The sequence below is a fragment of the Sinocyclocheilus rhinocerous genome, unplaced genomic scaffold (assembly GCF_001515625.1).
Source record: "Sinocyclocheilus rhinocerous isolate Xijiao unplaced genomic scaffold, SAMN03320098_v1.1 scaffold315, whole genome shotgun sequence".
NCBI lineage: Eukaryota > Metazoa > Chordata > Actinopteri > Cypriniformes > Cyprinidae > Sinocyclocheilus > Sinocyclocheilus rhinocerous.
Window position 1 is genome coordinate 3,947 of NW_015630423.1, and position 25,858 is coordinate 29,804.

At 38.2% G+C, this 25,858-nt stretch overlaps 1 protein-coding gene across 1 annotated transcript; it reads left to right on the top strand.

The window, feature by feature from the left end:
* Nucleotides 1-7,800: 7,800 nt before the first annotated feature.
* Nucleotides 7,801-14,525, top strand: LOC107740393 (4F2 cell-surface antigen heavy chain-like). Its single transcript, XM_016552819.1, has 9 exons — nt 7,801-8,159; nt 8,285-8,309; nt 9,481-9,616; nt 11,251-11,348; nt 12,047-12,124; nt 12,253-12,308; nt 12,549-12,741; nt 13,707-13,814; nt 14,172-14,525. The coding sequence occupies exons 1-9, from the start codon at nt 7,801-7,803 to the stop codon at nt 14,523-14,525; spliced, it is 1,407 nt and encodes a 468-aa protein (XP_016408305.1).
* Nucleotides 14,526-25,858: the final 11,333 nt, after the last annotated feature.

The window sequence follows — 25,858 nt, forward strand, 5'->3', positions numbered from 1 at the left end:
AAAAAACTGTAAATGCTTACAATTCAAATACACAGATGACTTTCCTGCCCAGAGAACACTGAGATCAATAACACTGTAACAAAAAACTCTTACTAGGATTCAGGAATTATTTTTGCAGCTCAATGTCTATTACAGTATACATAAATTAAATTACAGATACAGATGTATAATTCAGCAATGAACTTTTGGGAAAAATTTTTTTTCATTTTACTACTGTAAAGTAATCTTGTAGTAAATGAAAAGCACTAGAAAATTTCAAACACCAAAGAATTGTATGAATACAGTACAGTAAAAAATAAAACAAAAAAAAGTAAATTTAGCATCCTCTGCACATTTCGCCAAATTTCATACAGTACTATAGCAGTTTCTTGGTCTCCTGACACATGACTAGCTATATCGCTAGGCAGTCATTTCTCAGTTCTGTAAAAATGCAGTACATATAAAAAATGGTTACAAATTAAATTTGGCAGTCAGTCTGAGAAGGAGAGGAGGAAGAGTACATGTAAGAAGTGGAGGATGTGGAGGAATAGGATGAGGAGAGAAAGAGTAAGGTTTAGAGAGTGTTATCAAGGCTGGATCTGTCAGACCAGAGGGTTTTTTCTATTTGTCTAGCAAAAAAAGACAACATTACCGTATTGGCCCGAATATAAGATGACCCTGATTATAAGACGACTCCCCTTTTTCCAGATGTACCTTTTGGAAAAAGGCTTTTTAAAAACCAAATCTTGTTTTTTCTCAGTAAAACACATTTTGTCTTCAATTATTTTCATATTGCATATTTTTCCTATTTTAATTTTTGTTTTGAAAGTATGGTAAAAACTGGTAAAATGTACCAACAATCACATTTAAAAAATAAACACTTTTTGATATACCATTTAAAAAAAAAAATTCCCATCTGAATTAGGACATTTAGGCTATCCATCTAATAGTAGCCCACCAAAATCTTATTAACAGTAGAAGTAGAGTTGGTCCCATCAGGCTAACGTGACAGTCACGACTCATACAGCTGTAAGGTTTTCTTTTTCTTTTGTTATTACTCGCGATCTTTACAACACGCATTACATTACGTATTTAATGGCACACTTGTTTTATGCGTATTTGGCGCCACCTAGTGCTGTGGGTGTATTATTGACATGTCAAAGTCTAGACCCTGACACCGGTTGATTTTGAGTGCAAGTGAAATGGTTTTGCAGTGATTGTTTGATTTTGATGGAAGAGTCAGAGGTTTCGTGAATTTAGTTTGAGTATTTGGATTTGTGTTTAAGGTTTTGAGAAAATGAGTGATGGTTTCAAGAAATGTGTTTTAGCAATTCAGAAAAACTGTAATGGGAAGTAGCAAAATCTGACAGGGTAGCACAAATCGACAGAACACCGCCCCTGACAACCAAATAAAGAAACGCACTGCAAATAGAAAAAGGTGCAAATGCTCACAACACAACCCAATAAAGAAACGCACTGCAAATACTCACAACGCAACCAAACAAAGAAACGCGCTGCAAATACAATTCTTTATTTGGTTGTGTTGTGAGCATTTGCAGTGTGTTTCTTTACTTGTTTGCGTTGTGAGAATTTGCAGCACCTGCTGTCAAACTGATAAAGATGTTTTCTTGATTTAGGTGCTTTTTCTATTTGCATGTGTTTTCTGAAGTTGCAGCACGCTGAGCCCTCTCGGCCACCGTAGATGAGTGGATGAATTGTCCAAATACGTTTTGTGTGCATTGTATCCTGTCAACAGTTTACAGAAATGCATGCTTTTCTGAAAAGGCACTACATAAGTTAATATGCATTTATATAGTATATGTTAAGTTATTCAATCATTTATACTGAACTATTGGGAAAAGATTAGATGTAGAAGTATTTCTTATCCTGTGGCTCCTAACATTAGTATTACAGATTTCATATCTGTTATAGCCTTCTGAGCAACAGAAATTCATGAAGCTTATGTTTCTTCAGAATATTTCATTCTCTACAAAGGCTCGAGAAGTTTGGACACACAAATTTGCACACAATTTATATTAGTCATAATGGGCCAAAATAAAATGGTAACACTTTACAATACAGGTGCACAAATATGAATTAATTCATGCTTAACTATATGCACAGATAATCACAAGTTAATGGTTAACTCATGAAGAAACAAACCATTTATTAATGATTACTACATCAACAACTAATGAACATTCTATATGATTCATAGATAAAGTAATAAATAAATTGTTATTAGTTAAATGTGTCATAACGTGTTAGTCCCCTAATAACATATTATATTAACTAATGATGTAAATTCATATATTAAATACCACAGTGGTCAAAGTTATGTACTCTAACTTCCAGTTGTCTGCTTTAATTAATCATTAGCTAATGATTTGCAAAGGTATCATTATGTTATGACTTTACTTGTTGAGGCACAGAACTAGTAACTAATTGTTAGGTAACATGTCATTGTGGTTATGGATTTTGCATTAGTTAGTTAGTCATGTGCCTCAACAAGTAAAGTCATAACATAATGATATATTTGCCAATCATTAGCTAATGATTAAAGCAGACAACTGGAAGTTGAAATACACGGCGTGGACCCATTGTGGTAATTAACACATATATTTACACTATTAGTTGATATAATATGTTATTAGGGAATTAATACACGATGACACATTTAACTAATAACAATTTATTGATTACTTAATCTATGAATCATATAGAATGTTCAGTTGTTGCTGAAGCAGTAATTATTAGTTCTTCATGAATTATAAATTAACTCATGATTATCTGTGTATTAGTTAAAGGGGTGGTTGATTGCGATTTCACTTTTTTAACGTTAGTTAGTGTGTAATGTTGATTTTTGAGCATAAACAATATCTGCAAAGTTACGAAGCTGAAAGTTCAATGCAAACGGAGATATCGTCTTTTAAAATTCTGTCAGTTTAATGCCTACAAAAACCACGGTAGGGACTACAACAAGTTACTTCCCAGGTTCGTGACATCACAAACCCAGATAAACCCCGCCCTCGGGAAACTCTACACACGCTCTGCATCTCTCTCTCTCTCTCTCTCTCTCTCATTCAGCTCAGCTCCAACAATGAACTGTTCCAATTATACACTTATTTTCACATAGCTATGAGAAGTGTTAAACATGGGCGCGTGTGCGGTTGCCGTACTGTGTTAATGCTTTAATCAGGATAAAACCATATATTAAAAGCTAACAAAAGCAGTAGCATTTACAAATAACAGCATATCTAAAAGTATGAGACAACAACAAACAAAAAACATACCATTAAGGGCCGTGCTTGCATAGGTTCTGCACTATCCTCTTCAATAATATCCTCTGCTTCTCAATCGGGCTCAAGCTGATAAGCGATATTAACGATGCCGCTGTTTACAATACAACCGGAGCACATACCGCTGAGGTGAGGGGTGGGACGTTTAGACGCGCACTAGAGGCGGTTTAGCCAATCACAACACACTGGGCCAGCTAACCAAATTAAAAGCCGTGCTTGCACAGGTTCTGCATGATCCTCTTCAATAATATCCTCTGCTTCTCAATCGGGCTCAAACTGATAAGCGATATTAACGACGCCGTTGTTTACAATACAACCGGAGCACATGCCGCTGAGGTGAGGGGCGAGATGTTTAGATGCGCACTAGAGGCGGTTTAGCCAATCACAATACACTGGGCTAGCTAACCAATCAGAGCCCATCGCCTATTTCTGAGGGCGGGGCTTCATAAAAGCAGGAAATGATCAGCACGTTTCTCAGAGAAGAGACAGAGCGGTGTGGAATAAATGTGTTTTTTTTTTAAACGAAGCATTAACACATGTTAGAAACGCAATAAAGCCTAGAAAAAAACAGTGAACCACCCCTTTAAGCATGAATTAATGCATATTAGTGCCACCATATTGTAAAGTGTTACAAAAAAATAATAAAAAAATAAAATAAAATAAAAATAATAATAATGAAAGCTGTAAAAGTCGAATTAAGCTGTTTGCTTAAAAACATTGATATTACCATTTCAAGATATATAATGTAGCTTTTCAGCAGAGAAGGGCCTTGTCCCAAATGGCACCCTAAACCCTCGCGGTCTTCCTCTGAGCCCGCACTTTCGTGACGTAATGCCGCTTTGGCTGTCGGGTAGAAGTCTGCTGCGGAGCTCACCCCAGTGCGGGCTCGGCAGAAGTGCGGATCGAAGGCGCATAGCGGCCGCAAAGGGGGCGCTCGCGAGAACCTTTCTGAATGCTAAAATGACAAATGGGACACCCTACCGTCTCGTGGACTTAACAGACACGTGCACGCGGCGGCCATTGTAAGTCCAGAAGACCGCAAGTACACATGAAGTGTTCCATTTTGGACAGGGCCAAGCTGTTACATTGGTAAAGCTCCCGGGTGTCACGATCTGCCTATTGTGTAGGAGCGCGAGCGTAGGAGCGAGGAGATGCGGAGACGTGGGAGAATCTTCAAAGAGTTTTTAATAAACAAAACCAGGGTTACACACATAGGACATGGAGATGACGTTTAAGACTGGACGCAGGACTCAGGAAAACACAGGCCTTAAATACAGGAACTAAACGAGGGAATTGACAAGAAACACCTGAAATCAATGGACACAATCAAAGATCAGAGAACCTGGTTCATGGGGAGCACATGGGGAGCAAAACACAAGACACGGAACACAAGGCAGTCCAAGGGCGTGACATTACCTCCCCCTCCCGGAAGGCGCGTCCACGTGCCTCATAACTTCCAATGGGGACTCCTATATGGGATGGACGGCCTCCAGGGCGATACCCGTTCCGGGAACCATGGCAGATCAGGCAGTTCCGGGAGCCATGGTGGAGCAGAAAACTCAGGGGGCCATGGCAGAGCAGACAGTTCAGGAGGCCATGGCGGAGCAGACAGTTCAGGGGGCCATGGCGGAGCAGACAGTTCAGGGGCCCATGGTGGAGCGGCCTCCATGGCCTTGGCCTCGGCACTCGGCCCGGCCCGGGGAAATTTTGGGTTCTGAGGCCCTCCGTGGGCTTGACTTGGGAACAGGGGCCCTCTCTGGGCTGGACTTGGGAACGGGAGCACTTTCTGGGCTGGACGTGGGAACAGGAGCCCTTCCTGGGCTGGACGTGGGAACAGAAGCCCTCTCTGGGCTTAACTTGGGAACAGGAGCCGTCTCTGGGCTGGACGTGGCAACAGGAGCCCCCTCTGGGCTTAACTTGGGAACAGGAGCCCTCTCTGGGCTTGACTTGGGGACTGGAGCCGACACTGGAGCGGACTCAGGGGCTGGAGCCAACACTGGAATGAACTCAGGGGCTGGAGCCGATACTGGAGCGAACTCAGGGGCTGGAGCCAACAGTTTTTTTCTCTGAATTCTCCTCCTTTGAGCAGAGGTGAAGGAGACAGCTGCTGTCAGCGGAGGGCTTGGGAGTGAATTGGCCAACGGGCTCGACAATGGAATGGCCGGCAGACTTGAGAGTGCAGCGGCCGGCGGCGGGCTGGTTCTGAATCGGGGCCGGACACTCTCCAGACACCGGAGGATCCCTTCCCTCCAGCTCAGTCCAGTGGTGTCTAGGAGGTCGACGGGGCGATGGTAGATGGCCCCGATCATGGACAGCACTGTAACAACAGTGGAGTCATTCAGGTTCCTGGGCACCAGAATCTCTCAGGACCTGAAGTGGGACACTCACATTGAGTCCATTGTTAAAAAGGCCCAGCAGAGGCTGTATTTCCTTCGCCAAATGTGGAACACACAACACTATTATACATTTATTTATTTAACACACATACTTTTTTTACATTTCAAATTTGCACATATCATACCTGTTCATACATAATTGTCTATATTATATATTGCGTTTTTGCTATTTTGTACAATTTTGTATATTTGTATATTATTCTTTTTATTATCTATGTCCTGTCTTGTCACTGTCATTCTGTTGCACTGTGGAGCTTCTGTCACTAAAACAAATTCCTCGTATGTGTAAACATACCTGGCAATAAAGCTCATTCTGATTCTGATTGCAACAACATTGGTGTGTTTGTCATAACAATAAACTGAAAACTGAAAGTAAAAGAACCGTCACAGTCAGAGAGAGACTGCGCTGTCAAACGTTCCCTATAGCTAAGTACAAAAGCTAATATATCTTGTCTTTGTGATTAGAGTTCACTGTTGGGAGGACTTCACAGGTTTTATCTTACAGTGTCATTACAGTAATTATACAGACCAAGATATACTAAATATCATGTAAAATATGTGTAACGATGACATTTTTATGGGAAGTTAGTGACATGACCGTGGAACAAACATTAAGCGCAACTAAGTTCAAATAAAAACTGAGGTTACTGGGTAAAACATACAAATTCAATGTCATGAATTATTCCATAATATTTGTTCATTAATGACTGAAGTTTTCCTGAAAACCTCTCTGGGCTGGCCGTGGGAACAGGAGCCCCCTCTGGGCTTAACTTGTAAACAGGAGCCCTCTCTGGGCTTGACTTGGGGACTGGTGCCGACACTGGAGCGGACTAAGGGGCTTGAGCCAACACTGGAGCGAACTCAGGGGCTGGAGACGATACTGGAGCGAACTCAGGGGCTGGAGCCAACAGTCTTTTTCTCCGCATTCTCCTCCTTTGAGCAGAGGTGAAGGAGACAGCTGCTGTCAGCGGAGGGCTTGGGAGTGAATTGGCCAGCAGGCTCGACAATGGAATGGCCAGCGGGCTCGACAGCAGACTTCAAAACAGAAGAAACTGATGTTTATTTGACAACAGAACTCAAGACACATTTATATAATATTAATATTAGTAATAGTTATGTATGTAATAATATGACTTTTATAGTCATATTATAGTATTTTAATAATTCCGATAATTATTAATAATTCATTCTAATTTTATTCATAATTCATAATATCAAACAAATATCAATCAGAATAACTGGTTCCCATAACTGCTAATCAAGGTTATTGACATGAAAAACTAAAAGGAAATAAAAAAATGTACTTTTTAAAATTTCAGCAGCATCTTTCATTTTTGTTTACTTCAAGTCGAAGTACTAAATTAACTAAAACTAAATACACTACTACAACTAAAAAATAACATTTAATAAAAACTGTAGACATATAAAAAATAATAAAAATGACTAAACAAATTGATTAAAACTCAGAAGATAATCAGAAAATATTTTTAAAATATATTAAATTCAAAATATTAACCAAAACTAGTATATAAATGATACAAAAATCACTCTCCTATTAATCTCTATCGACTTGATAGTATTGAAATATTTTCAATATCTATTTCCTAATTATTTTAATAACATTTTTAAATGGGAATGCTGTTTTGCTTTGACAGAAGCTTTGAGATTAAATGAGTAAAGTCTGCAACAGATCCATGACACATTACCACAATTATACCAGTTAATATATGTTATTTCATGCTACAAACTTAGTCCAACTTCCACCAGAGATATTCAACAAAGAATGAAAAATACACCAAGCCTGATCTATTCAATGACTTCACAATATACATCTTTTATGACTATATGACCTTTTTAAATGATCATTGATGGAGAAACACAATATATGTGAAAGTTTCAGGGATTTTGATCAGCTACAAAAATCTGAAATGTTTTAAATAGTGCAGTGGTTGTTTGTGTTGATAGTGGTATTGTGGGATACTTACACATATACAGTGGGTACGGAAAGTATTCAGACCCCCTTAAATTTTTCACTCTTTGTTATATTGCAGCCATTTGCTAACACATGCAAAAGTTTTGTGCAAACTGTTTTCTTCTAAATGGCTCCTAACATCCAGTGAAAGCAGATGACACTGAAGGTTGAAGGAGATCCAGGCTATGGCAGCGTATCTGCTGGAGGTCGATTCACCGATCTGGACAGCTCAGAGACCGTACCTCTCCTTATCCCAGACATTCAGCAACAGCGGCACGTCTGGAAGCCCCTGAGCAGAGAAGAGCTGGAGAAGTGCGCAGGAGGACCAGAATGGAAGAAGTTTCGTTCTCGCCTGGTGCTTTGCTTCTGGATTGGTTGGCTGATAATGCTGGGCACTGTGATCGCAATAATCATTCAGAGCCCGCGGACGGAGTCTCCTTCACTGCACTGGTGGCAGAGGGATGTGTTCTTCATGGATGCAGACAGTGACAAGGTCAGCCGTATCAGCAGTGAGTTCATTTAAAACATCTACAATATTATTTCAGTATGTAGTCAGCAGTACATCAGCAGTATTATTGCAGTATGACAGCATCTACTGCTATCAAAACATTCAAACCGTTTATCCATCCATCCTAGAGCCTAAAATTACTCCCGCATGTCAAAGTCTAAGGCATTGTTTCCAGAAACCACAGCACAGGACATTTAACACAATGTCAACACTCTTAAAAAAAAAGGTTGTTTGACATTTTTGGTTCAGTGAAGATCTTTTAAAATCTGTCGAATCTGGACAAAAGATTCCTTATAGTAGAAAGGGGTTCTTTACACTATGTTCTTTTTTTCTCTTTTTAAGAACTGTTTTCTATTGCTTCTTTGGGGAACCAAAAGTAGTTCTTATGTGTACTGTACAAAAAAAAAAGAAAAGAAAAGTAAAACAACACAATGCAGTGTAAAATTCAAAATACAGTTAAAACACCTGTAAAAAATCAATATGGAAAATTATTTTATATTAATATAGTACATTGTGCCCTATTTTATGAAATGTTTATGGATTTTTTATGATAATTGTCATTATATATAAATCATATATATTTTGTTGTAACACACACACACACACACACATATATATATATATATATATATACAATGTAGATTTTTTATAATCTATATATGTTATGATTGTTTTCATTTTATTCAATTATTATTGAAAATAATAACCTATACAATTTCTCATGTCAGTCCGACATTCAAAATATTTTGAAGTTGAATATTACGGGGTTGAATATCAGTGCAAAAATGTCTAAAGCTTCAGCTGATAAATATCAGTGCCTTACACCACCTTATTCACTTGTGTTAAAAAATAAACATAAATGAAACAGGGCATGTTTTCATATTTTCATTTGAAATATAATTGTAATTTAATATATGAATTCTATATATGACATTAAATATTATATAAAGATTAACAATATATTTAATTTATAGTATATTATAATAAAGTATTTAGTACTACTGATATTCCCATTAATATTTAAAAAATAAAAAAGTTGTATTTAAATTTATATAAATTATATCAATAGTAGGACACACATACAGTAGCACACCAATGGCACGGTTTCCTGAGAGTGACCCACTAATACCTCAACTACTGATAATGTAAAAACAATAAAACCAACATGGTATAATTGTGAAGTGTTGTGCATATACATGTGGTGCAGTGATTGAATGTGATCAGCACAGAATTGACTGTACAGTTGGCCTAATACTTGTAAACAGCACTGAAATTTCAGTTGTGAAGCCCAACATGATGGTGTATGACTCTCATTCAGGGGTGAAGTCACTGGGGGTCAGGGCAGTGATCCTGGAGGGGTTGTTCCAACATGACATCTCCCCTCCCAACCTAACAGAGATCGACCAAAGTCTGGGCACTCTTCCACAATTCACACAGCTTATCACAGAAAGCCGCAAAGCAGGTATGTATACATTCATTATTTAAAAAAAAATGCACTTGATTTTATTTTGGTAGTTTTACTGGCATTCACTCTTTCATAAAATGAAAAGTTTTCATTAAATATTTTATCTGCATGTAGGTGGATCAGGATTTTGCTACCTTTGCCATTCACTAGATGGTGCTGTTTAGTCACATTGCATCAGTCTTCTCCACTCTCACTGCACACTGATCTCAAAGTAATTAGACGCTTAAGCCATGTCTGAAAATCATTGTATTAAAAAAAAAAGTGGCATGTGCAAACAAATGATGCAAATTTTTCATAGCCAATATTAACTAATTACTTTTAACCAACTGGCCTCAAGGTAATTTACAGTGGATATATGAAGGCAGTTCACCTCAAGTTCTCACAGTTCTCCTCATGTATAGCGTAAGTGTGGATGTTTCACATTCCTTTTTCTTTTTCCTTTTATATCTTTTGTGAAATGTTCTTGAAATGTGTGCTTGGCTTTTAATTTTGTTATCTCATGCCAACACCTTTTGGGGCTACTGTAAATCCCTTTGTGCTTGTTAAACAATGGTGAAAACAAACTGAAGTAGAATTTTTGCACATAAAAATATTAAAAAGATAGTTCACCCAAAAATGAAAATTACCCCATGATTTACTCACCCTCAAGCCACCCTAGGTGTATATGACTTTCTTCTTTCAGATGAAAACAGTCAAGAGTTAAATTAAAAAATGTCCTGGCTCTTCACTGCCAAGCTTTATAATGGCAGTCAATGGGGTTTAAGACATTGATTATACAAGTCCAATAAAGTGTATTCATCCATCATAAAAAAATTACTCCACACGGCTCAGGGGGAGTTAATAAAGGCCTTCTGAAGTGAAGTGGCGATGGAGCAGATGACGTAGGTGTACCGTAAGCTCCGGTGAGAATATGCTAGTCTTGCGGGAAACAAGTTTTGTTTACAGAAAAGGAAAACCAGTCTCCTTTCGGCTTATATCGAAATCCTCTGACATTTTTCTTTACAAAGCGTAAGCTCCGGTGAGAATATGCTAGTCTTGCGGGAAACAAGTTTTGTTTACAGCAAAGGAAAACCAGTCTCCTTTCGGCTTATATCGAAATCCTCTGACATTTTTCTTTACAAATCCTTATTTTGTACTTCTAATTCAGTGGTTTGTTTTGCTCTCTCTTCTGCACTTCCGTCATTACGTTTGCCTACATCATCCGCTGGAACGCCACGCTCTCGTGAACATGCATACGACGGTTAGCGGAAGCTAGAGATCAGGGTTTCTAAAGTTTTAAATATGGATATTTTTCTAACACAAATGCAGCGCTTCGCTTCAGAAGGCCTTTATTAACCCCGGGAGCCATGTTGATTACTTTTTATGATGGATGGACGCACTTCATTGGACTTCAAAATCTCAACACCCATTCACTGCCATTATAAAGCTTGGAAGGGCCAGGGCATTTGTTATATAACTCTTATTGTATTCATCTGAAAGAAGAAAGACATATACACCTTGGATGGCTTGAGGGTGAGTAAATCATGGGGTAATTTTCATTTTTGGGTGATTTATCCCTTTAAGCAATGTTAGGCTATGTTGGTTGTAATAAAGCAATAGTAACTGATCCAGTGAATTTGTATATGGTTCAGGTGTGAGAGCGATCCTGGACCTTTGTGAGCTGGATCTGTTTGAGCAGGAGTCGGGTAATGGCACTGATGTTTGGTCCAGTCCATCAGAGTACATTCAAGTAAGGAATATTACATATATACTGGATATTTATAATGCAAGATATCAGCAAGAGTGTGCATTATTTTTTCAACATATATAAAATTCACTGTATGTATCCAGCTGAAGTAAACACTAGTTTGGCAGTAAAACAGACAACAATTTTAATTCATTTTCACACAAATTACAATTACGGGGCAGATTATCAATTAATAATGACTTCTTTGTAAGGTTACTTGCACAAAAAACTATGAGTATTTTGACCTCAAAACACTTTTACCACAGTGCATGATTTCTAAACTAACACATTTAGATGTTTGCATTACACAACCAGCTCCATTTGTATGGCTTTTCTGATGTAGTAAACTTGCTCGTTAGCTCACCTGGTGCAACGCGGAGCGCTTGGCTACAAGTCTCATGAAACACAAGTCACAATAAAAAAGCTCAAAGACTTGTAGAAGCAAGCTAAAAAAAAAAAAAAAGCAAAGTTGCTTCTGTGTTTTTATCTCACGCTTGCTTTTTTAACACTATTAAGTTTAGAGTATGGGTTTAATGTAGGTGGTATGTTATTTTTAAATATGATGAATAAAAAATATGTTATTGTGGCAACTTGTCACTAGATAAACGACAGATTCATGTGATCAGGATTTTTGTTTTATGTCAATATTTCTGCCTACCTTTTGTTTATTATTGTTCATGTGGTATTATTTTCCACTCCAGTATTCATTAAGGCATTGGCTGGAGCATGGTGTATCAGGGTTTGGCATCTGTGACACAGACGCAACCTTATCTGCAAAGGTAAAACTGAAAACACACTGACATGTCTTGTTTTGTGGAAAATGTGTTTGGGTTTTTCTTGGAGACATGATATGGTGAGCCCATGCCCAGGATCTGCTTAAAAATTGATGTGTATTTATGATTCACAGACCCTAATGGAGTGTAGTGTGCTGATGCAAAAGTTGAATTCACAAGATGACGAAAGGTATCATGTTTGTCAGCTGAACTCAGACTGGCACTGAAGCAAAATCATTTCCTGCATGATAAAATCAAGTCTTGATGAAAAATGGAAGTAAAATAGATTATAAACATCATTTTATATTGAGATTAACTCCATATTCATTTTGAGCCCATGCACTGAACTTGACAACTGACTAATAATTATTACTATATAAACTTGCTTAAGTCTTGGCGACATAAATGAGGTCTGGTTATCTCGTTGTAGCATACTGATGGTGAGGCAAACAGGTAACACTCTTCCAGAACTCAATGTGTCAATGGTTAATGGTTCACTGGTGGAGCTGGTTGTAAAGTCACTGATCCCCCCCCCATTACACCATTCATTGTTTCCTGCTGAGGTGGCTGAGGCCATGGAGGCCAGTCTGCAGATGCCACAAGGACACTGGCCGAGCTGGACCGTGAGTGGACATTTCACTGAACTGAGTCTAATAGTTTATCGACAGCAAAATCCCCAAAGGATTTTATGAAATCATCAAATTAAAGCCATTATTCTAGCCATTAGACTGCTGAGCTAACATTCCAGCATTATAGCCTCTAGTCAGCAAGCCTGCTAAGCTAGTATGTTCAGTGCATGTTATGTTGTGTAATCGTATGGTGTTTGAGGGAGACTGAATTCTACAGGGGACTGAATCTTGCACAGTGATTCTTCTAATGATTCCAGAAACCTATGCTGGTTTGCTGGTCCTACCTAGTTTGTTGTCCAAAAGCATTGTTAGCCTACTATGAACACACGTTTCCGTCATTATCAACGTAGTTCAATGATTTGGTGTTTCCCGATAAACCATAATTGCAACAAAATTGGCAAATGGCATCGCAAACTTTTGTGGTTAGAACTATAGCTCTCAACCTGTGGATAGAAGCATAGTCTGTTGTTGGTACAACATGTGGCCTTGCTCCAAAACCATGATCAAGGTTTCATTTTTGTGACGCATCAAACTGGAACACCTTTATTTACAGTAAATAAGACCAATGTAAATCATGGCATCAGTAGTATGAGTTAACTGCAGAAAATGAACAACATGTAGAATGCAGTTTGATTTATGGTTTAGGGAACCATGAGAGATATACTGTATCATACTGTTCATCACAAATGTATATTAAAAAAAAAGGTTACACTTTATTTCGATAGTCCACTTTAGACATTCTAATAACTATAAGGAACTTTGTAACAAGGTTAAAAATTCTTGGTCAAAAGGCTTTGAAATTTTACATAGTGATGACATATCATTGAACAAAACACATTGTGGTCCGCACAAACCATGTGTATCTTCGCTGTATTTAATGCAGTCTGGGTTACATTTCTTAAGAAATGTTTCTGAGAATGCTTTGTATGCAGTGTCACATGAGTTTGCACCATTCACAGATAAGTGGAGGGGTACAATGGGAGCTGGAGAGAGCGATTCTAGTCCTGATTATGACTTTACCCGGGACACCCATCTTCAGATATGGAGATGAGGTCAATCCAGTTCAGGTGAGATGAGAAAACCATCTTCAATGTACCATTGCTATAGTTACAGTTTGAAATAACACTCTTTAAAATAAAGGATCTTTATTGGCATCTCTGGTGCAATGAAGAACCTTTAACATCCATGGGAACTTTCCATTGGACAAAGGGTTCTTTATAGTGGAAAAATGTTCATGTTCTTCACATTGAGGAAAAATGGTTCTTTTAAGAACTGTTCACTGAAGGGTTCTTTGAGGAACACAAAACAGGTCTTTATGGCATCACTTTGGAACCTTTATTTTTTTAGAGTTTAGGCCTTTTTTAAAAATCTGGTTGTCTGAATCTGAATGTTCATTTATTGTGGTATGATATTTCCATTCTCAGGATCTGGATCAGCTGAATCAGCCTCTAGCCCTCTTCCATTCTCTGAGTCAGTCACGTGCCCGTGAAGAGACTCTATCCTTCAATGCCAGCATGTCATCCTCTGGCTTCAATTCTACAGTCACGCCTCCTTTAGCTTTCCTGCGCTCATGGGGCTGCGTTCACTTCCTGGTCCTGTTTAATTTGGGTTCTGAACCTCACACTCTGGATCCAGACTGGGCTCCCTGCTTACCTGAAGGTGGGGTGTTTGTAACCAGCACAGGTCTTGACCGATTCGGCCCCGTGTCTCTAAGGTCAATAAAAATGCAGCCACACGAGGCCGTTGTCATAAAAGTGTTTGAATCTGACAACTCTTAAGACAAGGTTTGTGTTCGCTTATTAATACACTTATGATGTTTAGTTTTGGTTAGCTGTAACTAAGAGTAAGTATTCATTACAAGTAAATTAAATCGTGTCTGTTTACACTAAGTGCAAGTAGCCCGCCTTTTTGGCAGAGGCTATTTACACTAACTCAGTCCACCAACGTGTGGTAGGGTTAGACAACATTGCAAAAACCTATTAAAAAGCTGTTCCAGTGGAGTAGATAGTAAAGCATGTAGAAGAAATATACTCTTTGACCTGATCGACTCGAGTTCGAATCCCACTTTTGCCAAACTCGTTCTTCTCCCTTTTCACATCACATATCAGATCAGAAAGGCAATTATTTTCAATAAAAATGAAGGAAATAATCAAAAAACTGGAAAATAACATGCCTCATGGGTGTTTATCTGTTAAGGTTAGGTGTAGGGAGGGCTTTATTGTCCCAAAGCGGCATCCATTTAATAATTTTAATAAAAATGATTATTTACACTCAATACGTTATTGCATACTATAATTGGCACTACACTCTAAAAAAAATAGTGCTATATAGCATTAAAAGCGGTTCTTTGGCTTGAAATCATAGGGGGACCACTTTTAGTGCTATTTAGCACCTATTTTTACAGGTGCTATATAGCACCTTTGTCGAATGGTGCCATGTAGAACCATAAGAGGTGCTACATAGCACTTTTTCTCAACAATGGTGCACCAATCATAACTCATCCATGGCTCCCAGCATGCATTGCGACATGAATAAATTATGCAGCTGCATTGTCTTAGTATATTCTTTTATTCTTACTATTTGCTTTTATTTGTGTTGTGACTTTTTACTGCCCTGTTTTGTGATGTTCAAAAATCATATCAGAATATTTTGTCACCATTGCTGAGATTCACATGCTGATTCTTCATGTCTATGAGTGACAGAATTGAAAAATCTTTATAACCCATAATTCTAAAAGTGGTTTATACAATTTTCTCACATTGTCACGTAGTATCGTAGAACTGCAATAATATACAACTCATAAAAGAACTACAGATTTTGATAAAATGCAACCACAGACTCAGACGCATGAATTGATTTTACCATAAGTGCCTTGCCATCACATATGTGCTTTATAAACATTGTAACAGCCAATGGAAAACTTATTTTAAAATAAAATTAAAGTCAATGGTCAAGAGGCAACTAAAGCAAACACTATTCACCAAAACGGTAAGATGTAAAAAAAAAAAAAAACATCTAAACCTTAATTCTCAATAAAGAACTTCTGTTTTAGATACTCCAGAAATAAAGTCTGACTGGTTAGTAATGTGTGAAGTTGGTGTTGCTGTTTGTGGAGAGGTCCTTTTTTTCTGAGGTCAAAGGTTCCATGTGGGGGCCCTGGAATGTTTCCTTACGGGGGCCTTGGGGGCAAAAAAAAATTATATCTTCAAGAAATAGACTGTATTTTAATATTGTTTTAACCCTTTCCCCAACTAAACTAAGAGACTAAGAGAGAGTTAAGGAACCTTTAAAGAACTATACAGGGGCTTACAGGTTTTACGGTAGCACCTCATCGACTCCAAAGAACCGCTGAAGAACCGCTGAAGAACCATACAGGGGCTTAACAGGTTCTTTATACGGTAGTGGTGCTATATAGCACCTTAACCACTCCAAAGAACCGCTGAAGAACCTTTTTTTTTTAGAGTGTAGTAGCCTAGTATAAACAGCATGTAACTACTATTATTGCAATGGAAATACTCCTATTTTTTCATAATTTAAACAGAATCTATCGCTATTTGCACTTATTGTAAAAAATATATAGTTAAAAAATACTGCTATTTTCAATTAGTGTAAAAGGAACCCACTGATATTTGCACTTAGTGTAAACAATATATATTGCTATTTGCACTTAGTGCAAATAGCCGCTGCCAAATTAAAGTGGATAAATATTGGCAGTGGGACTGGAGTGCACTTTGTTTCTTTGCAAATAATCTATTAAAGAGAAACTAATACAAATTTAAATTAGGATGTTTTTTTTTTATTATGGACACTTTCACAGTATGTCCGGGGGTGGAATCTTATTCAAACAGATTCTAATTGTTTATTTTTATTACAAGATGGTTATATTACAATAGGAAACTTCTTATCCTCATGAGTTATAATAAGACATGATGTACATTATTATTACAATTTGATTGTTACAAAATTATTACAAAACTGCCTTCAATTTGAACATATTTTCAAATGTAATTGAAAACAATTGTGCTGCTTTTTTTTTTTTGTGTGGAAACCATGGTACATTTTTCAGGTTTCTTTTAGCTGAATAGAAGGCACAACAGAACAGAACAGCATTTATTTGAAATTATGAAAGTTTTTATGGTCACATTTGATCAGTTGCCGAATAATTTCATTAAGAAAAAAAAAATCCTTGTAACATATTCCTTATAAACACAATAATTTGCATTTCCAGTCAAGCTTTTTTCATGCTTTCTCCTAATGTTCCTGTTATCTCTCTGTTTTTGAAGCCTAACAATTGTCTGTTTGACCTGCATGCAGAGATCCTTTGACCGCATGATGTGGGTTCACAGCAACAGCTTCCAAATGCAAATGGCGCACTTAGAATCAACTCCAGACCTTTTACGTGCTTAATTGATGTAGAAATAACAAAGGAATAGCCCACATCTGTCCATGAAATGGCTTTTGAGTCAACCGTCCAATTACTTATGGTCCCTTGAAAAAAGGGGCAGGTACATATTAAAGAGCTGTAATTCCTTAACCTCTTCTCCAATTGTGATGAGAATACTATCACCTATGTGTAGCTTCAGTAATTTCACTTTAATGGCAATGAATAGATTCTTTTCATTGCCATTAAAGTGAAATAACTGGACATACGAGCCCTAGAAAAATGTAAATTTTTCAGACGACTCTTCATATATATTGTGAGAGAAAATCATAGCCATTGGTTCAATAACGTTTCAGGGATCGTAATACAGATGAGAACGGTATTAGCATTCAGAATGGAACAGAACACTCTGCTTTTTTTCATTTCTAATAAAGCCAGGGCAGAGGGCAAGACTTTCGTTATGGTTTCTCAGTAACTTTACACTTGACAGGTTATACATATGTGAAATTAATCAAATCAGATGTTCATAAATCAAATGTTGTGGCGGGAAGCAATTCCTCTGTGACAAACAACTCCAGTATGTCATCTGCAGATGATTACAGACGACAAAATTCAGTACATGGAAATAAATGACTTTTGATTTGCTTAACTTTCTGAGTCATATTACAGCACAGTGTTACGTATATTATAAACCAAGAAAAGGTTCAATTTCAGGCTGTAAAGAAACAGCTTTGCATTCTCTATACAAACAAGAAAAAATACTGTAGAATGTGACTGTAAAATAAATACAATATGTATTAAAAACTGTTAACAGGTTGTTATAATGTGAAACAGTTGCTCAGCTATACAAACAGTCACTGCATACACAAGTTCTGACACGTCTAGTGCATGTTGTGCATTAAGTGCTCAGTGAGATCCGTTTTGAATTATTCCTTCACTCTGCCGTTCCAGACCGAACGTTAATCCAGATTTACCCTGTAAATCAATATCACTTTGAAATGAAACCGTGTTTCTACAAACATGCATGAGGCTAGAGGCTCAGTTCATCATTCACAGATTCTCAGATTTTACTGACCCAATACATGTCCTTAAACCAATTACACATCCTTATTTGGACTTATTAACCAAAATGAAATAGGAATTTGTTTACGATGTTTCCAAAATGCTGAAACGTATTTGGCCTGTAAGCGTCATCATCCTCTGACCCAGTCGATCATTTTTGTCCTCTGAATTTCTCAGATTATACATGCAAGTTTTGAGTGGATATTAAGAGAGATGCCAAATGCTTGGAAACATATTTCTATATACAATATTCATATAAAATATGAGAAATGAAACTTTGACAAGTCTCTGATTATTGCATCTTCTGCATTACAGTTGACCCCCAAAATAATGTTCACATAAAGCATGAAATAGCATATGTCATGCCCATTTTTGTATTTACACAAATTGTGTGAAAAATCGGGAAATATAATTGTTAAAATAAACATCTATTTAATAAACGCTACATGTTAAAAATAAATCTGTGCAAAACCTACAATCTGATTTGTTTATTAAAAACATGCCTTTAATGTCTTTCCTTTCATAACAAAGTCCATAATCAAATCTAAAAATCTACAGATAAAACAATCAATGTCATAATGGTTTTTCTGGATTTCAGGAGGTGTGGAGGAGTTTTGGTTTTGATTTGGTTTTGGGTGGGCATACAAGCTAATTTAAAATTAAAATTGGCGTTTGCTAAAACATCATTTTAATAAGATTCATCTTTTTGAATTATTTTAACAACATGTATTTTGAATTTCACTTTGAATATTTTAAGTTTCATGTGAGATGGAGCAAAACAGCATGACAATCTATTAGGAAGGAAGAATAATGACTTACACTTTCATCCCTGTTATATTCTTTCCATTAACTGTGTTTCAAGTTGGACACATATCAAAGAATGAACAATCTGGATTGTGGTGTCAATGACAGTGATGATTTTTGTTGGCACTCTACACATTTCCAAACAATGAGACTGATCTCTGATTCATTTACTAAATCTGTTTTCAATTGATTTGAAGGGAGTTAACAGTTTTAGTGAATGAGATAATACACGTGTTCAAAACAGAGTAATAAATCATATTGTTCACTGTGGAATTTTTTATTCAGATGATAGATTTCTCAACCACTTTTTTAGAGGAAAGACCCATATGGTTTAGCAAATGTAATACTCAGCACCAAAGAAAATTTCATATATATTTTAAATAAATATGCATCATAAAAAATCTTCCATTAATCTGCACCTCATGACCTAAATGACGCTATGAAGCAAAAGAAGCCTGTCTGAACAAAACCAAGAGTTTATGAGACACATTTATAGGTGATTTTTGCCTTGAGTGTGTTACTAATAGAGTGGCGTAAATTTTTCCCACTGAGGGAGACTTACTCGCATATCCGCTTTTCCAAATCTACTTTGAGCTTACTATTCTGCCCACAAAGAAACAGTTCCATAAAGGCTTTAAGGTGAAGCCATATTCCTGAAGAAGCTGACATCCTAATCCCAGATTTTTAGGAGTGCTGAGATGAAAGTCCTAAAATCAAGTCATACCTTTGTGCATTAAGGTTAATTGCGAGGTTCCCTATATTCTGTTTATAGCTGTATTGTTCTGGTAGTGGTTACCAGGCAAACTGGAATCTGGTTTGTCAGTCCATAAGCAGAAGATCGGATCAAGGAAGAGTCGTGGAAGGAAGCCAGATACGGTTGCAGTCCTGCTCTGTCTCCCTTTGTCATGATCTTAAGAAAAATTGTTTTGTTTTTTTTACTTTCCTCACACACAAGAAAACGGAAATCCAGAAAATAAGAGACACTGGAATTTCCAACACACCGTTTACTCCAAACTTTCCCATACTGTTTAAAGATATTTAGAAAGAGACTGTCTGGATGAACTGAGATACAGGTATAAAGAGCCAAGGAACTGTCACCTCAAAAGTATTTACCTTTCAATTTTGTAGCGGCATGTGGTGAGACTCTTCAGAGAAGGGATGACAGAAATTATGATTGCAAAAAAGACTGAATTTTCAGAAACTATAAAACTTTATTTCACCATTTCAATAAAAACCTTTAATAAATGTAATAAATACCTCAAATGTCATTCCTGTCTGATGTGAAACTAGTTTCAAAGTCGTCGGATTACTGTTTTTTTCCACACTAACTGTCATTTCCAGTCAAAACACATTACACACTGCAGGATTTGGAGTCACAGACAGGTCTAGCTGTCACGGAATGCTCCAAAACAAGAAGATCCAATTGCAGCATTTATTGAAGAGTCCAAAAACAAACACCAGGGCAAAAACAGAGCAACAGAAAACACGTGACGGTAAACAATAAACCAGCAACCAAAGACAAAGAAAACCGGGCTTATATGTGGATGAGTTAACAAGGTAAATGAGACACAGCTGAATCACCCCCCCCTCTAAGGAGCGGATTCCAGACGCTCCACAAAAAGTCAATGAAATCCAGGAGGGAGGCGGAACGGAGGCGGACCAGGGGGAGGGATGGCGGGCCTGGTCCATGTAGTGAAAGAGGTCTAGAAACAGAGGTAGGCCAGAGGGCTAGGGCGGAGCCGGCAAGGCAGGAGGCCAAGGCGAGGCCAGCAGAGCACGAGGCCAGGGCGGGGGCCGGAGGGACAGACCAGCAAGGCTCCGGCCAAACAACAACCCCGGCGGGCGACCAGGGCAGAGCCAGGAGCTTGGCAGACAGCAAAGGCAGAGCTGACAACCACCTCAGCGGAGCTGACAAGGCCGATGAAGCCCCTAGCAGCTCAAGCAGGACTGCAAAGAAGAGCACAGAAAGGTTAGTAACAGCCTTGATGGATGAAACAGGACAGGCAGACAGTTCAGCAACGGTCTCCTTGACCGAAACTGGGAAGGCAACAGTCACCAACAGTCTCCTTGGCCATGACCAGGCAGACTGAGAGTTCAGGAGTGGACACCACCACCCAGAGGGGAGCTGAAACGGACACCGCCGCCTCGAGAGGCTCCACAGCAGAAACCACCACCTCGGGAGGAACTAGAGCAGACTCGGTAGTGGACTCTTGGACTGGAACGAGCTCAGGAGTGAACTCATAAACTTGAGTAAGCTCTGGAGTGGATTCGTAGACTGAAACGAACTCTGGAATGAATTCGTAGACTTGAGTGAGTTCTGGAGTGAACTCATAGACTTGAGTGGGCTCTGGAGTGAACCCATAGACTTGAGTGGGTTCTGGAGTGGACTCTGAAGACTCCTGGACTGGAGCTGGTTCATGAGTGGACTCTGAGGACTCCTGAACTGGAGCGGGCTCTGGAGTGGTTTCTGAAGGCTCCTGGACTGCTGCGGGTTCATGAGTGGACTTTGAGGGCTTCCATACTGGAGCGGGCTCTGCAGTGGACTCTGAAGGCTCCTGGACTGGAGCGGGCTCTGGAGTGGACTCTGAATGCTCCCGGACTGGAGCGGGTTCATGAGTGGACTCTGAATGCTCCCATGCACGCAGAGCAGCACAGAGGCCAAAGGCAAAGACGGCCTTCTTGATTATGGCAGCAGTAGTGAAATTGGCGGTTCTGTGGCAACCTCTGAGACCACTCTGGGTCCTCCAGGAACACCAGACTCGGGACCACCAGAGTCAGGTCCTCCAAAACCACCAGACTCGGGACCACCGGAGTCGGGTCCTCCAGGACCACCAGACTCAGGACCACCGGAGTCGGGTCCTCCAGGACCACCAAACTCGAGACCACTGGAGTCAGGGCCACCGGAGTTGGGTCCTCCAGGACCACCTGACTTGGGACCACCAGAGTCAGGTCCTCCAGGACCACCAGATTTGGGTCAGACTCATAGACTGGAGTGGGATCTGGCGCAGATTCAAGGACTGGAGCGGGCTCCGGGAGAACTGGAGTGGACCTTGCTGCCCTCCTCCTTCTCGACCTTCGCTTGCGAGACTGAGATTCACTATCCACTGGAGCAGGCTCGAACATCTCCGGGGGCACTGCAATGGACTCAATGACATTACTAAATTGCGGTAACAGAGATAATCAATGAAACTCCAAAAGTCGAGAGTCTTAAGCCCCTCCATCTCCCGAGGAGGCAAGGGGTTGTCCAAGCAATCATTAAAAATCTTGGTGCGCTCGGACTCACAAAGTTCCAGTCCTACCACCAAAGTCCAGAAGGTCTGAGCAAAACCTCCTACTTCCATCCCCTGTTGGCGAAGATCCGCCAAGATCCGGAGCCGAGCTTCCGCTCCTTTTTCGAAGCAGGAGGAAGAATACGAATGCCCATGGTCCACAATCCAATAAGCCCAGACTAGCTCCTGGATCTGTTGATGGCTGGTTTATTCTGTCACGGAATGCTCCAAAACAAGAAGATCCAAATGCAGCATTTATTGAAGAGTCCAAAAACAAACAGAGTAATCCACATCAGGGCAAAAACAGAGCAACAGAAAACACGTAAGAGTAAACAATAAACCAGCAACCAAAGACAAAGAAAACCGGGCTTATATGTGGATGAGTTAACAAGGTAAATGAGACACAGCTGAATGTAATGAGACTTGATAGTCAAAGCAGAGGGTGATGGGAACTGAAGTCCAGAGAAACAAACAAAACTTAAGAAGCGTGCCCTCTGGTGGCTATACATGGGCACACCAGCTAGACACTGTGACACTAGCTATTTAACCTGCTAAATACTGCATCTCTCTCAGGCATTTGCAACGCTTTAGCTTCTCTTAGATCTCATCTTAAAAAAGCGACAATCATTCACTCATACGAGCATCAATTTGCCCCAGATTTCAGGCATTTGTCGGCGATCTCCATTAACTGTCGGTAAGAGTCAGAGCTAAATTTGTATAGTGCATATAGGCATTGATCTGTCATAACCAACCACTCGTTATGAATGGCACCATTGTGTTCACAAAATATTTTGAATTCAGATTTTGTCTCTTTTTGCTCTGCCAGTGAAAATAATTCCAAGTCACAGTGGAATGAACCGTGTAATGCTGTTTCGTTTTTGAAAGAATCAGGGTACACACAACAGCGATGTATTAAAAAACAGAAAAAAAATTTCGGTTACACTTTATTTTAAGGAGTCCTTGTTAAAGTGTAATTATACATTTAAGTACTGAGTAATATTAATTAACTACATGTACTTACTATATGGTTAGGGTTAGGATTAGGGTTTGGCTTATGGTTACTTGCATATAATTATGCATAATTTATTGTTATTATAATAGTAAGTACATGTAACGTGTAACAAGGACACCTTAAAATAAAGTGTTACCCATTTTTCCTTTGTGTTTTTAAAAAGTTTTGCACACAGACAACAACATTTTCAAAACGATCCCCATAGATCTGTGAAAATGAATAAAAACGCTATATTATGCATGCCAGGCCAATAGATATCACTTTGTAAAGAAAGACTACTCCTGCTCAAATACCTATAGACTAAACATGGGATATGTGGATATCTTGACGTCATAGTTTTCACAAATTTGCATTTTTGTAGTTTACACAGAGATGATAACGATATTGGTTTCAGACACTTGCACTTTGAAAAGGTTGTCAAAAGTTTCAATATTCACAATTCAATAACTCACTCATAACACAAATTGTATTTTTGTACTGAACTTGGGAGCTGGAGATTGACAATGTTGACACTTGTGCAGCCTCAGTCAAACTAGATCAAAAATAAATCTGATTATATTGAAAAGAAAATAGGCCTACTCATCACAAACATTATGTTTACATGTGACCATTAAGACCAGAGTCTGAACTGAATCAACACTGAGCTGATTCGAGCTGAGTAACGACACTGCTGTCTAGAGCTGCTCACAGCTGAGTTAAACTAGTTTAATAATGAATGATAATTAACACAGTTATTGAACTAAACTGAACCAACACTGAACTGAACGGAACTGAATAATGACACTATTATGTTGCTAAAGCAGCTTTATTGCAGAATTTTGGATTTGCCTCATTGATTTGTTACTTTCCTGTTGAATACTGTGAAGTTGCTTTGAAACAATAAAGTGCTATAAAAATAAAGGTGACTTGACTTGACTGGCCTTAATGCTGACCATGTATTTAACGCTGAGAATAGTAAAGCTATCTGCCATTGTTTATTAGCTGCGATGCTCATGTTATGAAGTATAAAATATTAACTGTCTGCATTTGCTTAAACAAACACCCTGGAGAGATTAATAGTGATATAGCGTGAGCTTGCACAACAGTTTTGGCTACACTTAAGGATGAATGGGATATTTACTGTAATATTTAATGTTTCCCAGGATCCTATCAGAGCTTTCAGAGTCATGAGACACAAAGTGCTGACTGCTGCTCTTCTGTTTATTTAAAATGCCCACAGTGTTTTAGTTTATGAAGCCTGCATGCTCCGGTAATGCAACTTTAAAAATTATGCAGCCTGTCTGAATTAATCATCAGCCTGTTTTCCACCTGAAAACTTTTAATGCTTCCGATAAAAATGTGTTTGATTAACATATACTCACTACAAATTCCTCAGGGATCAATCATAACCACTCAAAATGTGCGCGTGCTTTGCTAAGAGCAGTCTGGTAACAACAGTCATCTGAAAGGCAGTGTTTAGAGTATGACAAGATGAAATTCCAGCCACGAGTCTGTCGGGTTTGAACAGACAGGCCTACAGCAAAAGACAACATGAAATCAGCACCTGAAAGTGACTCAGACGATAGACACATATGATCTAAACAGATGTGCTTCAACAGATGTTTTTGAACTATAATGCAAAGGGAAAAGTCATATAACAATGCATACATAAAACTTTGTTACATTTAATGTTATGTTTGTTACATTTTGTTTCATTTAACAGAATTAAAGGTATGACTGAGGTACATATTTAATTTCATAAATACTTCTGTTGTCTTTGAAATATCATTAAGTGTATGCTTAAATGTACTGGCAATCATTTATGGTAAACTAAAATATAATGTCATTTTTGTTGTCGTGTATTTGAATATATTTGTAATTACATATTTGTAACAATGAAGTTGCAGTTTAGTACATTTAAAAATATTAACTTTAAATGTAATATCAAATAACATACTAATTAAAATTATTATCAAGAACTTAACATGTGCTTTAGTATGTTAGTGACCAAATTAAAATAAGTGTACTTCTTTAAACACAACAAAAGTTTAAAAGTTTAAACATTATTTCAAAGTGCACTTTTTACTAACGGTTAAGAAACATAGTTATGAAAGTGAACTCTCTTTAAGTGCACTTAAGTGGCCTTTTATTTCATAAACACCATACTACCTGCAAGTACAATTTTTTTTAAATATACTTTCAAGATTTGAAGCACTCTGTTCACAAGGGATGTTGAATGAATATACATATATAATATATACGTTACATATATGTCCTGTTTATGATACACTTTAGCACACAAAAATAAAAAGATTTATGTCGGAAGTAATTTCCTACTTTTGTATCTGAAGGCGACATCAACATGGACAAGAGAATATGATGCCAATACTCTCAGGAAATTTGTAACACATGTAAGTGTTTGGGATGGACTGATAACACATGCCATTAAGTAAGAATTCTGTTTCCTTTAGAAAAGTGCTGTGTAGTTATTTCTCATGGCTCCAGGCTACTTCTCAAATATTCATAATGCATACTGATGGACAGCAACAATTAACGTCCTAGGCAATTCAAAAAAAATAATAAAAAAAAATAAATAAATATATA